The following is a 17249-nucleotide window of genomic DNA, read 5'->3' as shown; positions in this document are numbered from 1 at the left end:
GTGACTACAGCGTTGTTGCCTTTTGGGCATGTTAGTGTAGGTCCATACAAGCTATTAAGTGAACATCATCCACTATCATTAGAAGTGGTACTTTTTCACGTGTATTTGTGTGTGCACATTTGAGCTGATGATGTGATCTTTGTAACAGAGTTTATCACCAGCTGAGACTTTGCATGATGAAACTAGATTAGTATGTGTTCAGATGGGCACTAAAATTACTGATTTTGCCTGGCTGCTGTTGGAATTAACTTTTTATGGAAGAAACTACAGGAAATCATGAAATTCATATATACCAGTTCCCAAATTGAGTAATTTTGTTAACGAGATAATTGAAAAAAGAGCTAGGAAAAGGACATCTAATGCTTTCAATTGATCAATCGCAGCAGTGCATGAAACTGAGTGAGAATATGGACTTACATAATGAAGAGATGTTTACATAGTAATGAATAGAGATGTTTACATAGAAATTGTCATAATAAAATAATCCTGAACATTTTTGTGCTGTAATATTATATCTTCACAGAATTTTAAGAAATGAGTTATTTTATTTGGTTGTTGTTAGAATATATATTATCAGAGTAGCATGTAGCTATAAGATCAATAGAAACTTAAGTTGTAAATGAGAGTTGGGGAAAGTCTATAATAGCACAATGCCAAATGTTGTTGGCATGTGACTTTCTAAATTTGCGAAGTGTGATCGATGGCTTTGTAGTTAAAATACTGTGTCTGGGAAAGGAAAAGTGTTTCCGAAGACTTTAATCATTCCTATAGCTTATTTAAAGAAATGTTTGTAATCAGTGTAATTTTAATGTTCTTACATCCATAGTATGCATGCCTCCATGGTTGTCGGATGCTGGGTGCAAATTTGAGCTGGTGTAGCATGGAGAGGGCAGACCTCAGCCATGCTCAGTTAGATGGTGCTCAGTTGCTTGGTGTCAAAATGCTGTGTGCCCATTTGGAGGGAGCAAGTCTTCGTGGATGTAATTTTGAGGACCCTGCTGGAAGCAGAGCCAACATGGAGGGCAAGTCATGTTCACATATTGCCTATGAATATAAATTCCAGTTTCCTTTAATCACAGCAACATAACATTGACAATTAGTGACACACCGTCTTTCTGCTTTATGAAGATTGTAAATTGCTTGACAAAAATGCCTTGAGGTAATTGATATATTTTGTTTTCTTCATTTTTTCAATCTTTCCAGGAGTCAATCTAAAAGGAGCCATCCTAGAGGGTAGTAATATGGCTGGTGTAAACCTGAGAGTGGCCACCTTAAAAAATGCCAATCTACAAAACTGTGATTTACGAGCTGCTGTGCTTGCTGGAGCTGATCTAGAGGTTGGTACACAATAGACATTATGATATGCACTGTCACTTTGGCACATGCATGCACACACAGTAATATACACACATAAATTGAAGCCCCCCCAACACAGTTCCTGTCTGTATGTTCAGGCCACTTTAAGGAACTACTGTAGGGATTTTGATGTGGTTTTCACTGGTAGATAGACTGATTCATGAGGAAGCAGTGGCACCCAGCTGTAGCTACACAGTGCTACCTGTGCGAAGCTGTAACGAGTTGCTAATATAAAATAAAAATGGCAAGAAATACTGAGTTCAAGTGATTGCATTGGACCAAAGCTTTCAGGATATTGTGTGAGAAAAATGAGAGTTTGCTGGGCTTTGCACAACTGATTTCTGAAATCCATTGTGGTTGGAATGTTGGAGGTCATTATTTCCAAAATGCCTCATTGTATTTGAGTGCAGAATGTGTTTTGAGATTCCACAGATATCAATGATATATGGTATGGTAGTTTCGTGACTCACTTTTACTAACCTTTTGGAGATGTATGTGCCCTGTACACTAGCCACCTTTTTTATTTTTTTAAAATCTCTTGTGTATGATGGTTAAGGGAGGGGCTACTCAGGTGGAACTTCTCTAGAATATGACAGGGATTCAATAAGGTGGTCAATAGAAGATTTGTGTGTGTGTGTGTGTGTGTGTGTGTGTGTGTGTGTGTGTGTGTGTGTGTGTGTTGGCAGATTAATAAAATTCTTGGCCATAATAATGCATAATGTAAGTGAAAGGCAACCACTCTCACAGCATACTGACATGTGGAACACAGAAAACATTCACACTAGCTTTCGAATTCTTGCTCTTTCTCTAGTAAAAGTATGCACATTCACACACACAATCACATACACCCAAACTTGGATGTCGATGGCTGTGGTGAGACTGACTGATTATTGAAAGTTGTTGGTTGGGCTGATGGAGGTGTGAAGGGGATATGGATGGCTGCATGAGGTAAGAAAGGAGTAGTTGGATAGAGTGAGGCATGTCTTTCAACTGATGACTCGGCAGCTGCACAGCAAGATGAAAAAAAGTTCAGAGGATAGACCATACAAGTGAAATAGAGAGAAGGGCTCGAGGGGAAGACCAGGAGGAGATAGAGGGTGATGGGGGTGGGAGAGAGAAGGGGGTTACAGAGAGAGAGAGAGAGAGAGAGAGAGAGAGAGAGAGAGAGAGTGCTCACATGAGGGGGGGGGGGGGCTTGGAGAGGAGTGCGAGTTAGAATTTTGTGAGAAGGCAGCACAAGATCTCACAGGGAGCTGCACTGTGGACAGAAGAGAAAAGGGAATAGCTCAAATGAGGCAGTAGGAAACAGGTTAACAGAGGTTTAGGCAAGGGAGATTGTGGGACCACAGGGTATGTTAAAAGAAAAGTCTCGCCTGTGTAGTTCAGAGAAACTATTGCTGGAAGAGAGTATCCAAATGGCTCGCATAGTGAAGCTGCTGTTAGAACTCATTAATGTTGTGCTGCTCAGAATGTTAGTCAAATTGCAGTTTGTCAGTTTGGCAATGGATGTTCATGTGAGTGAACAGTAGAATATGGTTGGACATCAGATAGGATGGATGGTAGAACACTATATGAGTACCCACATGGCATCATCCTAGCCAAACTTAATTACGAGCCATTTGGAGAAATCCTACCTGTCCAGTCAACACCTAAAACCTCTTGTTGGGTTCAGATTCATTGCTGACATTTTCAAGATCTGTATTCATGGCAAGGACAATCTTTGCTTTTTCCTCCATAATCTCAACACTTAATCCCAAATCCACTTCATCTGGCCCTTCTCAACTCAACAAGCTCAATCAACAGCTCTTCCTAGATTTTGATCTCCACCTTTCAGGTGGTTTCATGGATAGATTGTTGATATCAAACACACCAGCCACTGACAGCACTTCCACTTTGACAGTTGCCACCCATTCCATGCCAAAGTTTCACCTTTACAGTATTGTCACTTGTGGATGCCACATCTGCAGTGGAAAGCAAGTGGTGTTGAAATATACCAATAACATTACCAAAGCATTTGACTGACAACATCGTATTTGGCAGACATTATATATTCAGCTCATTCATAAACATGTCACCCGTGCTATCTCCTCCTCTGATACCAGTAAACCTTCTCTGATCAGAAAGTATTATTACCCTGGCCTTGAAAAGCTCAAACATATTCTCCATCAGAGCTTCAATTACCTCTTGCTGTGACCTGAGATGAGGGGAAATTGTACCTAGAATCTGACCCCCATCACCTAAAGTAGTGTCTCGCCTCCCACCCAGCTTACAGAGTATCCTTGTCCATCCCTTTTCCAATCATGCATTCCATGAGTCATTCACTCTCTTGCGGTTGGCCCAGGTACTTGTCCCATATACACACCCACCACCTCCTACAACCATCCAGTGACAGGCATTTCCTACCGTACAAAAGGCAGGATCATTTGTGAAAGCAGCCATGTTATATACCATTTAACTAAAGTTACTGTGCAGCATTCTATGTGGGCGTGATAAACAACTGTCTCCTCAGATGATTGGTCACTGCCGAACAGTGGCAGACCGCAAACTTGACCATCCAGTTGCTGAACCTGCTCTGCATAACAGCATTGGTGACTGCAACAGCTTTTTCACTATGCAAGTCATTTGGATTCTCCCGTCCAGCAATAGTTTCTCTGAACTACACAGGTGGACATTGACTTTCCAGTATAATCTGTGCTCTCACAACCCCCTGGCCTGAACTTCCACTAACCTGTTTCCCACTGCCTTATCGCGCCGGTTCCCTTCCCTCTTTTGTACAATGTCCCTATACAAATTGTATGCCGCCTTTTCCCACCACTCATCATCTACCCCCCCCCCCCCCCCTCCCAAGTGGGCAAATCTCTCCCCCCTCCCATTTCTTCACTACTCTCTTTTTCTCCCCCTCTGGCACCATCATCTCCCCTTCCTCTTCTTTACCCCTCACTCCTCTCCCTCTCTCCCCGTCTGTATACCCTTTATACGCTCTATTGTCTGAACTCCTTTTGTCTTGCTATGCATCTGTTGAAAGATCAGCCTTGCCCTATTCAGCTACCCCCACCGCGCTTTGTGTGTCCTGCCCTCCCCCTCCCCCTCCCCATCACCATCAGCCCAAGCAACCACTTCCAATAATCGAAAATCAGCTGTAGCGTGGGAATGAGCTTTCAGGTGTCTGTGGTGTTGTGTATACGAGGTGCAACAATAAAGTAATGAGACTGATTTTCTTTGCAAGATGTGGCAACCCTGCAGGCTTGCGTAGGCACAATATCTTTGACCTTGATCTAGAAGCTGCTTCTAGTCCAAGCGGCACATTGATGCAACTGCGCAGTCATGAGTTGTGCTGTAATAAGTTAACACATGTTTGTGTCTCTCATCACGGAAATGGAACTGCATAATATTGCACAACGGTATGCCATTTCTTTTTGCATTAAATCGGGTGAAAACACGACGACAGCTTATGGTTAGCTTCAGAAGGCTTTTGGAGAGGAGGTTATGTCAAGAGCTCAAGTTTTTCATTGGCGTAAAATGTTTAGTGAAGGCAGAACGAATGTTGAAGATGAAGACCGCAGCGGACGACTGTTAACCTCATGGACGGATGTCAACTTGGACAGTGTGCGTGAACTCGTATGATCTGATCGAAGATTATCTGTGAAAATGAAAATGATTGCAGAAGAACTGAACATCAATCAAGAAACTGAAGATCTTGGTATGAGAAAGATTTGTGCAAAAATGGTCCCCAAAAATCTCGCACAACAACAGCGAGAAACATGGAAAAATGTGGCAACTTATCTGCTAGAGCAAACGGAAATCATTCGAGTTTTTGAGCCGTGTTATCACTGGTGATGAAAGTTGGTTTTTTCAGTACAATCCAGAGACAAAACGCCAAAGTTCACAATGGCACTCAAAGGGATCACACAGACCAGAAAAAGCTTGGATGTCAAAGTCAAAGGTGAAATGCATGCTTGTGTGTTTCTTTGACTCCAAGGGAGTTGTTCATAAAGAGTGGGTGCCTCCTGGACAAACAGTTAACCAATGTTACTACAAAGAAATTTTAGAAAGACTTCATAAAAGAATTCTTTGGGTTCGTGTCAACATTGCTGATAATTGGATTCTGCATCACGACAGTGCACCATCCCACACTGCTGTCAGTACAGCAATTTTCAACCTGAAAACCAATTTCAGTACTACCACATGCACCTTATTCATCAAATATCGCTTCGTGAGACTTTTTTCTATTCCCAAGAGTCAAAACGGCAGTCAAATGACACCATTTTCAAACAACACAAGATGTCCAAAAAACTGTGACGAGGGTCTTGGAGGATATTACAGAAGATGAGGTCCAGAAATGTTTACATCAGTGGCAGAAGTGCTGGAAAAAATGTGTGCAGTCAGAAGGGAACTACTTTGAAGGAGACAACACTAAACTTAACTAAAATGGTAAGCAACATTTTTTCTCATCGGTTTCATTACTTTGTCACACCTTGTGCTTATATAGAAAGAGAGCAAGAAGTCTAAAGCTAGAGTGAATACAGTTTTCTTTTACGTGTTTCTGTGCTTCACATGTGTCTGCTTTAGGTGAAGGGTTGCCTTTTCCTTATTTCACATATCTTGGTAATTTTGTGTTTCTTACCTATTGTGACAAATATCTCCCACCATTTCCCATAGTCAGTCATTTTGGTATACACTTAGATTACTGCGAAAATGTAATTGCCGTGTTTTGGGTTTTAAGCAGTTTTCCATAGCTAGTATTAATTAAGCACTGTTGCTTTCCAGGACTGCTTCCCTGCTCACAAAATACATTAAAAAGTGATTTACCCCACTTAACACTTACAGTAGTTCAGGGACACTTCAAACTCTTTAAATTTGTTTTGCATGTAAGTTGCTTTGACTTCCTTATGAAGATATACACACTGAAGTGTCAAAGAAACTGGTACAGGTGTCCATATTCAAATACAAAGATATGTAAACAGGCAGAATACAGCACTGCGGTCGGCAATGCCAATATAAGAATAAGTGTTTCTGACGCATTTGTTAGATCAGTTACTGGTGCTGTAATGGCAGGTTATCAAGATTTAAGTGAGTTTGAACGTGGTTTTAAAGTCGGTGCATGAGAGTTATCAGGAGTCTGGTAAAACATCAAATCGCCGAAATCACTGTGGCCGGAAAAAGATCCTGCAAGAACGGGACTGACAACGTCTGAAGAGAATAGTTAAACATGACAGAAGTGCAACCCTTCCGCAAATTGCTGCTAATTTCAGTGCTGGGCCATCAACAAGTGTCAGCATGCAAACCATTTAATGGATCATCATCTATATGGGCTTTCGAAGCCGAAGGCCCACTTGTGTACCCGTGATTACTGCACGGCATGAAGCTTCACATCTCATCTGGGCCCTTCAACACTTACATTGGACTGTTCATGACTGGAAACATGTTGCCTGGTTGGATGAGTGTCGTTTCAGATTGTATCAATCGGATGGATGTGTATGGGTGTGGAGTCACAACCTTATCAAAAGTGGACCGTGCATGTCAGCAGGGGACCATTCTAGCTGGTGGGGGCTCCGTAATGGTGTAGTGGTGTGCAGTTGGAGTGATATGGGACCCCTGATACATCTAGAAATGACTCTGACAGGTGACACATGCATGAGTACCCTGTCTGGTCACCTGCGTCCATTCATGTCCATTGTGCATTTAGATGGACTTCGGCAATTCCAGCAGGACAATGCATCACCCCAAACATCCAGAATTGCTACAGAGTTGCTCCGAGAACACTATTCTGAGTTTAAACACTTCCTCTGGCCACCAAACTCCCCAGATATGAACATAATTGAGCATATCTGGGATGCCTTGCAGTGTGCTGTTCAGAAGGGATCACCACCCCCTCGTATGCTTAGGGATTTATGGACAGCCCTGCAGGATTTGTGGTGTTAATTCCCTCCAGCACTACTCCATACATTTGTAGAGTCCATGTCATATCGTGTTGCGGCACTAATGGTGCTCGAAGGGGCCCTACACAATATTAGGCAGGTATACCAGTTTCCCAAAAGCATTTTAGAACTTTTGATTCTTTTGTTCATTATGCTGTCCATCCAGTCAGTGTATCCTACTAACTTACTTACAAAAACCCAACTGATGCTATGTATTTGCTGTTAATACTGCTAATTTTCTTTTCAATGTGTTGTTGATAAATTATTTTAGTCTTGCTAATTGTATAGTATAGTTACAGTGGAGCACTTTAATCTCTACATACACAGAGTATATCAAAAGGTATGTTGCAAGGTGTGATGACTGGTAGAGAAGTACCGTGTGCACATAATCTGCCAATATACGTATATTTGAAAATGTTACGTTTGCGTGCTAGCGTATCTGAAATATGGAAGAGTATGTAGGCAGTTCTAACAAAACAATTTATGCAAGGAATAAAGAAGGAGATTTAAATGGCTCCAGTAAACTTAGAAAATGTGGCCACTTCAGTGACACCTTTGACAACAGATTGATCAGATGTGGGGTTCCAATAGCATGGCCTGCTTGCTCACTGGGCATTGACACCATTAGAGTTTAATTTATGAACATTGTCTCCTTTACTCCTTGCACAGCTTGTGTTGTCCAAACTAAGTATTGCCTCCTCTGCTTTGAGGTGGTAGCATGCAAATGAAATGTTTTTAGTATGTAAGTCCATTAGCACAATCTATGTAAGTCCATTAGCACAATCTGCCCACACGGTAACAATCTATCTAGCAGCTACCGTGCCTGGTAACATACCTTTTGATACACCCTGTCTTCTAGATTTGCTTATTTTGTTTGCATGTACCCTGTTCTCAAAACTTTCTCATTCTTTCTTACCTAGCTGTCATTTCTTTATCTGTAGTGGAGTATTGATTTTGTTAAAACCACTTTAACTTGTCTCTCATTTTTGCTCTTTGGAATCCCCTTTTGTCTTTGATTTGTTGCATTGTCATGTTTAACTATTTTCAGTCTTCATGGACTACTTTGAACCAGTTGTTCTTGATTTTATTTTTACAAAGTAACGGAGTTGCTATTTGAGTAGCCTGGATTCTGATAATACATTCCGTGTGTTATGATTCATTTACTCGGTAGTTAACTGTGTTAGGCAACTATTGTAGAGCACATCTGTTTCATAATTGTTATTGATAATTCTTCTCTCTAGTTTCTGCAGTTTACCTGTTACTGCTTTGATATTCACTTTAGTTTTACACTGGCATAAATTGCTTCAAGAGCTTTCTTTGTATATGTTGGTGAAATGATTTGTTGTGATTTTTTCGATTTGATTGTTCTTAATTTTATTGATGCTGTCTCATTTGAGGTCACTCATGAGTTCCCCAAGGTATTTAAACTTACTTACATGCTGAAGGAAGGGTATTCAGTCACTTATCACTAAGATTGCTAAACCCAGATTAACATGGCAACTCAGAGATGATATGAGACAAGGCAAGGAAAAAGATGAACTTACTTATAACACTGATTTTTTTTATTATTTAGTCAGATGACAGAAGTTTCAAACTTCAATGTTGGCATGATTTACATCTTTGTGAAAGAAATTGGGTCTTAGTTGTGCTTTTATGTTTTCTAGTTGTTCAGTCTAGTGATTTGCATCTTCCACTTTACTTGTACGTAATGCAAAATCATCTGCAAATGCAAGGTGCTTACATTTTATACTTCTACTAATCTTGATGTTTGGTTGACAAGTTTTTCCCTTCTTCCATGTCTTTTTCCAATACACAGTACAATTGTTTGTGAGTCCATCACCCGGATGAAGCTCAGTTTGGGAAAGAAATGATTCAGACAATTGACCTGTAAATTTAATTCCTGGTATAATCATCTTTGGTGTGATTCCAATGAGATTTACAGGTTTTTGGTACACACCAAGCTCCTGAAGGGCTTTCAGAAATGATTCCCATTGGTACTGCCAAATGCTTTTTTTGAAATCAACAAAACTTATTACTAGGTGCTTGTTTGAACTCTGGTGTTTTGTGATTGTGAAGACAGAAAATTTCATGCAAGTTGATGAAACCCACTCTTGTTATTCTGAAACAGTATTGATCCAGATAAATTTGTTCCTGAATTCTGTGAATAACATTGGATCAGATAGAATGTAGGGATAGCCTCTGATAATTATTTTGATCCGATTAGTGAGCAAGTGAACTGCTTTGATTACTTTATTGTAAATTGATGTTAGTGTTATTATATACACTAAACTCATTCCAGCCTTCGGTAGTCTGACCTCTCAAAAAACTGACCTACATCTGAAGTGGCATTCAATGAGCATTTATCATGTGCAAATATGTTTTTAGAGAATTACAGTATTAACCCTTTGCACTCCGTAAGGCAGACACAGGGCGGCTCCGCGCGCTCTTACTCAAATTGCCGCCGCCAGGATGGCAGTGCACTGCAGAAATTTGAGCGGATCTCTTTGTGGAAACAATGTGGCCGCTGGCCAACAATTGGGGTATACATTAAAACAAAATGTGTGCTTTCATTCATATATTTACATAAGCTTTTACGGTACAAAACTTTCCATTGTGTGGTATTTTTTGAAACACTCTTCAGGGTGGAGAGCTGGGTATTGTTAGCATGTTTCGCAGTAATACACTGTTTCACGCTTGCCACTTTCCTTTTTTCTGTCTGAGCACACTGTACAATCCTTATGCTTGTTCTCAGGAAGCTTGTTGATAATGTGCAACTTTCCATTCAAGTGTACCTCGTCATGAGAAGTTGAACGACGTCCTCGTTTCTGTCCCCGAGTTCTTTCTTCGGCAACTAATACTCTTATAACACTTTTACGGAATGCTTTGTGAGACAGTATTGTCAAGTTGTTTTTCTCACAGTGGTTCTTGTATAGTAAATAGCTGTTTACAAGTCCTACCTCCAACAGCCAGAAGTATAGTTTTCGCCACCACTTGAGACTTTTCATTAGAAAACCGTAACTGGAAATAAAATGGTCAGATCAATCAACTGCACCCATCTTTGAAGTATAATCAATAATCACATTTGGTTTCTTTATTTCTTCCCTTTCCTTTCTGTTTCTCCTTTCTATAAGTGACACTGAGTTATTGGCTTTTGTAGAAAGCATGAGAACTGTTCGTTTATCTTGCCATGCCAGAACCATCATTTTGTTGTTGCGGAGGCATTTTATTTCATGGTTCCTTAGACGCAGAGCTCCTTTCTTGATTGCACCTGGAAGGTTTTTGCGATTGGCCTGAATTGTTCCTGTGAGATGCATGTTCTGTTTAAACAGCTCATCAGCTAATGCAACACTTGTATAAAAACGGTCAGTGTACAAATGATACCCTGATTGCCCTGTCGCATTTATGATATTAGCTAGCAGCTGAAGAACTATTCTCTCAGAAAAATTCAAGTGTGGACAAATCAATGACTCAGTTGTTACAGCGCCAAAATAGGGTATCAAACTACAGAATAACCATTTGATGAATCCAAAATTACATAAACTCTGAGTCTCCATTTTGTTGGTGTTTGAGGATTGTACATTTTGAATAATATACGGCCCTTGAATGATACTGTAGATTCATCAGCAGCTAAATACCGATATGGTCGATAAATTTCGAGAAACGTGCCAGACAAGTAATTCAGTACATTTGTCACTTTACTCAGACGTGACTGAACATGACTGTTGACATGTGTAGCACTGTCGGATTAGAAACATGAAGGGCCCAGAAAATTTGCATAAATCGTCGGTGACTAAAACAGTCTGGAAAGAAGTTGGATGATTGTAACTATTCTCTTGAAAACAGTCCTGCAAGTTCTTACACTTTTGTAATGCCATATTCAGTAGCACAACATGGAAGTGTTTCATTTCTTCCATGGTAACATTTCTCCAGTTACACCATGCAGAATGTTGTGGAAGTGGTGTCACTTTACGTATTTTTGATGTAGCATACCTATTCGTTTCATCTGCTGCTGTTTGTTGAAATAGGCTATCTGTAAAAATTAATTGAAAGAATCAGACGGGCGATGATGGAACAGAACTACTTTCTGTTATAAAACCACACTTTGATTCGTCAAAAGGAAAATCTGTGGAGTCAGTGTCAGTGTTGTTCCACATTCGCCACGAATCCTCTGCTGAATCACTAGAAACATGCACATTGTCACTGTTTTCTTCGTCATTGTCACACGAATTGTTTTGAAATGAATCACTATCATAATCAAAATCATTTTCAATCTCGTTTTCACTTAGAGATCGTTCTAAAAGATCTAAAATCTCTTCCTCAGACAGGACTGTACGTGAAGAACTAGCCATTTCGAGCGCATGGACTTGAATGTAATAATTACAATCTTTGACTTAACACAGCTGCTACTGTTCGACACGGAGTTAACACTGGTTCCCCTAGATGGCAGCACATTGCAGCAATAATGCCTAGTAGACTCAAATTACGTCTGAGACCTTCGAAAAGTCGCGTGGAATGAGGCTCGACATCGGAGGCGGAAAACAAATTTCGCGATGTGGAGTAGCATTCGACATTGGAGTGGAAAGGGTTAAACAATGCTATACATATTTGAAATTGTGGAAATTCTTTACAGTTCAGTATCATGTCTTCTAAAAGGGAAACATGTTATGTCACAGTTCAAGCAGAGACTTAAAATTTTAGGTAAATTGAACAGAGGTTCTTCACAGAAAGTCATTACTGCCAAATACAGTGTTGGACAAGCAACTATTTATGACACATAAAAGAAAGAAGTTAGATAGAATGCAACCCAAATGGATAATGATGGAAAGGTTATGGGAAGGAGTGAGGATGAAGAACTAGACATAGTTGTTTTGAGATGGTTGATACAACAAAGCAGTAAAGCAATTGCAATCAGTGGCCCAGGCATAAAGGAAAAAAAAGCAGCTGCATTTAGCAGTAGTAATGTTTCACCGAGCAAGGCTTGGCTGTCAAAATGGAAAAGACAATATGATGATCAGCAACTGACAGTTACTGGGGAATGTAACTCAGTTACTGAAAAAGATGTAGGTGATTTTGTGAACAAGGTCCAGAAGATAATACAGACACAAGATTGAACTGCTGATGTTTTGTACAATGCTGATGAAACCAGACAAGGTGCTGCCTTCAGAAACACTAGCTGCCAAAATGAGAAGGGAACTTGTGGGTATAAGCTACAGAAACAGCATGTAACATTATTGGTCTGTTGTAACACAAATGGGAGTCGTGTATCTTTCAATTTAATAAAGTATATCCCCTGTGTTTAAAACATATTCAGACACTTAATAATCTGGCACCCATATGTACAAGGAATGGCTGGATTAGTGAGACTAGTGTATAGTGGTGTCTTTGTTTCTTGGCTTAGGGTCAGAGTGTAGATACTGTTTGCAGTTGAGTAATATTTTGAAGCATTTAGCAATTTTCACTTCTCATCACAGGCATAGATGGAGTTTGAGACTTATAATATGTAAATTTTTGTGATAGTCTCTTGTTTTATGCTGATTCAGTGCCTAGTCTAAAACTATGAGAATTTGACAATGGAAAATCTAGGATGGAATGTAACAAAGTTATGAAAATGAAAATTGCTGCTCAGCATATAGCGGAGATGCTGGGTTGCAGATAGGCACAGCAAAAAGACTGTCACAAATAAAGCTTTTGGCCAATAAGACCTTCGTCAAAAATAGGTGACACACACACACACACACACACACACACACACACACACACACACACACACACACACACACGACTGCAGTCTCAGGCAACTAAGGCCACACTGTGATCCGCAGCACTAGTGCACGTTGGGAGTGGCGACTGGATGTGGTTAAGGAGGAGGATGGGGCAGGGAGGGGGTGGGATAGTAGGGAAGGGGGGGGCAGACAGTGAAGTGCTGCAGGTTAGATGGAGGGCAAGAGAGAGGTGGGGAGGGGGTGGTGGGGTGTGAATTAGTTGAAAGAACTAAAAAGACTTGGTGCAATGGTGGAATGAGGGCTGTGTAGGGCTAGAATGAGAACAGGGAAGGGGCTGGATGGGTGAGGACAAATACTAACGAAGGTTGAAGCCAGGAGGGTTACGGAAATGTAGCATATATTGCAGGTGAAGTTCCCATCTGCACAATTCAGAAAAGGTGGTGTAGATGGGAAGGATCCATATGGTACAAGCTGTGAAACAGTTATTGAAATGAATGATGTCTTGTTGGGCAGTGTGCTCAGCAACAGAGTGCTCTACTTGTTTTTTTGGACACAGTTTGTCGGTGGCCATTTATGCAGTTATACAGCTTGCTGGTTGTCATGCCCACAGGAATGCAGCACAGTGGTTTCACCTTAACTTTTAGATCATGACTGGTTTCACAGGTAGCCCTGCCTTTGATGGGATAGGTGATGTTTGTAACTTGACTAGAGTAGGTGATGGTGGGAGGATGTATAGGACAGGTCTTGCATCTAGGTCTATTACATGTGTATTGGCCATGAGGTAAGGGTTTGGGAGCAGGGGTTGTGTAAGGATGGACAAGTATATTGTGTAGGTTTGGTGGATGGCAGAATTCCACTATGGGAGGGATGGGAAGGGTAGTGGGCTGGAAAGGTAGTTGAAACCCTGTGGAGAATGTAATTCAGTTGGTCCAGTTGGATGGTACTGAGTTACGAGGGGATGCTCCTGTGGCTGTATGGTGAGACTTTGGGAGGTGGTGGGAAACTGAAAAAATAAGACACAGGAGATTTGTTTTTGTACTAGGTTGGGAGGATAATTATGGTCAGTGAAGGCTTCAGTGAGACCCTAGGTATATTTCAAGAGGGACCACTCAACACTGCAGATGCGATGATGATGGATGGCTATGCTGAATGGAAAGGACTTCTTGGTATGGAATGGGTGGCAGCTGTCGAAGTGGAGGTATTGCTGGTGGTTAGTAGGTTTGATATAGACAGAGGTACTGATGTAGCCATCTTTGACATGGTGGTCAACATCTAGGAAGGTGGCTTGTTGGGTTGAGTAGGAACAGGTGAAGCAAATGGGGGAGAAGTTGTTGATGTTCTGGAGGATTGTACATAGGGCGTCCTCACCGTCGACGCAGATTGCAAAGGTGTCATCAATGAATCAGAACCAGGTGAGGGTTTTAGGGTTCTGGGTGTTTCGGCAAGATTCTTATAGATGGCCCATGAATTGGTTGGCATAGGATGGTGCCATAACAGGTGCCCATATGAGAATTTGATGTTGTTGATTCCATCTAATTCTTATTTGTTTGGCTGCTATTTGTTAGTTATTCCCTGGATTTTTCCATTTTCCTCTGTTCGTCATTTAACCCTGCTTTGTGCATTGTTTCAATTGCCTTGACACACAATCTTGGTGCCACGAGGCATGTTTTTTCTCTGTTTAATAGGAGCAGTTTCTTGAGCTATCAATTTCAGTTTATTAGTTACCACCCTCAGTTTATACCACAGCCACTTCAGATTAAGGAAAAACCTTAAATAAAATCTTAATAACAGCTTTTCAAGAACTTTAGAATACTCATCTGGTTCCAGTTCAATTAGGAGGACATTGTCATTGCAAAATACTTCCTGGAAAAAGAGTAATGAAGATTATCTCTTAATTCAGAGTGGTATTCCTGGTCCATAATAACATAGTAGATTCAGTAGTGGACTCATATGACTGTTAGTGTGAAGACTTCATAAAACAAAAAAGGAACAAAGCATATGCATTGATAAAAACTGAAAAGGTAGAGAAGAAATGGAAAACCTTGGGAAACTGTTCAGCAAAATGATATCAAACATCTGCGTGACATATTAAAATCTGACTAAGAGATTTCAATGCAGAAGTAGGATGAGAGAGCAGATATCGCACAGGGGTAGGACTGTGTTGATGTGTGGTGTGGCCGTACAACATTACGCAACATTTTTAGCCGTACCAGATTATGCTACATTTTGATGACTTAATACACAAACAAATGTATAAAATATCAGTTACCATGCTATTTGCCTGACAATGAAGTTTTGTACTTTGAAATCAGTCACAAAAGTTATATATGTAATTTCTCAAGTCAACATACCTTTTTCTCAAGACACGCTAATAATATGGGGATGTGTGATGTATCTTTAGAAAAGTTTTTAACAGGCTTTTGACATTGCATACCAACTTTGCGCTAAAACTTACTATTTGTGGAAAAATTTTTCATAAGATACTTTTAACTGTCATAGGCAAGTGGGCATCATAAATGCTCAACTTCATACCTGTATGTTACTAACTTATTAATCACGAATAAGAGGCTCCCTTTTCATATTATCTTATTACATATACCATTTTTATATTTAAAGTACTTATTAACTGGATAATTTGTATACAGCATTGTCGTAGATGACCTTGACCACTTGCAGTAGCCCATTATCTCTGCCCATTGTACAAGTTAACCTTCCTAAATGAATATGTTTTCCAGAATGACAAACTCATTGATCACTGTTGCCTTGAATTATGATTTACCTATTGCGACTAAGGGCTAATGTGCATATAACAAATACGAAGTGTAATTAAAAACTCAAAATAATTAGGTTATTGTGGTCGTGGTGATACACCATGTAAAAACTGAACACTATGTTCTAACCAATACATTTCACATCTATTTACTTATTTGTATTTCTCATTAAACTTCTCTTCAGCAACATGTAAATGTTATCATTGAAAGTTAGACATTACAAGCAATTGAAGACAGTCGAATATTGTCATAAGCAGTAAATTATATTTCTTTAATTCTTTCATTTTGTTTTTTTATATGCTCATTGTCAACTTTTATCAACAACAGGTTGGTGTAAATATTACGGTCATTTTCAAAGATGTTCTCATTCACACAACTACCCTTATCTCAACTACCACACTTATTCCAGATACTGTCGTTTAAAACTACAAAAGTGTGAAAGTTTTGCATAGGCTCCTGGTAATCAGTAAATACAGTTTATTGGAAGTAGAATAAGTAGCTTTTATTCATTCTAATGAGACTAGAAGTTTTCTCTTAAAACAATAGGACCGTGGCAGGCTAATAAATTGTGAGTACGGTGGTCAGGGTCCCTACTGACACATGAGAGTTCCTGAAAATCATTAATCAGGCTTAGGTGAAAGAATATTGATAGTTGTGGGCTAGGGTAATTTGGGTGCTGGGATTAGGGCGGTGGTGGTGCACAGTTTTTCTGAACCTACACCTCCCTACTACGTGAAGTAATTTGTTTTTAGAATCTCAACTACCTCCACTACTTCTTATTTGGACATAGTAAATTACAAATCTTTAAGATTCAAAGATAGGTTAGTGGAGTTGGAAGAAGAGTTACATCAGTAGTTTATCATGTGTGTGGTGAAAAAATGAAGAGAAAATAGAATTAAAAATCAGGATATTTGTCTTATTACAGAGAAACAAAGCAAGTAGGAAATTCTCATTCAACAGTATGTCACTATTTGGGGGAAAATAGGCTAGTAGTAAGTTAAAGGGCATGGTCATTTGTATGAAGTAGGGGAAAAAACTAGTGTTGCATTGTATAAAATGTAGAACAGTTTGTTTTTGTTTACCAGAGATTCTGAACAAACGTGGTGAGTAACTGCAAATGCTGAATATTACTGTAATGTTAAGAACCAAAGTTCATTTAGTCATCTGTGATAGGCCCACTCACCCTAACATCAGACAGTTACAATTAAAACTTCACTTCAGGTGGCTGCCAACAGTTAAAATTTAATGATTTTTATTGTGAACAGATGATCATTTAGTCCTTCCACCATCTACTTACAAATAAAACATGACAGTCCAATGTATCTTAACCCTTTGAAAGGACTTCAATAAATGGTTCTTGGAAGTTCATATTTTCTGACACTCATTGCATATTGTAGAGAGTTCCCGATGAATGTGTACACTGAGTACACATTCTTTTTGCAGTTTGAGTACTCAAGGGTATGAAAATGTTGTCAACATTG

At 39.9% G+C, this 17249-nt stretch overlaps 1 protein-coding gene across 1 annotated transcript in view; it reads left to right on the top strand.

Annotated features, from left to right (window-relative positions):
* The window catches only part of LOC126174991 (BTB/POZ domain-containing protein KCTD9), a 32987-nt gene that overhangs the window by 14244 nt on the left and 1494 nt on the right, over nt 1–17249 (top strand). Inside the window, exons 6-7 of the mRNA XM_049921473.1 lie at nt 827–1022; nt 1204–1337. Of these exons, the coding sequence (XP_049777430.1) occupies nt 827–1022; nt 1204–1337 (330 nt within the window). The remainder of the gene's footprint in view (nt 1–826; nt 1023–1203; nt 1338–17249) is intronic.

Source organism: Schistocerca cancellata, chromosome 3 (genome assembly GCF_023864275.1).
Source record: "Schistocerca cancellata isolate TAMUIC-IGC-003103 chromosome 3, iqSchCanc2.1, whole genome shotgun sequence".
NCBI classification, from domain to species: domain Eukaryota; kingdom Metazoa; phylum Arthropoda; class Insecta; order Orthoptera; family Acrididae; genus Schistocerca; species Schistocerca cancellata.
This window is presented reverse-complemented; position numbering and strand designations above follow the sequence as displayed.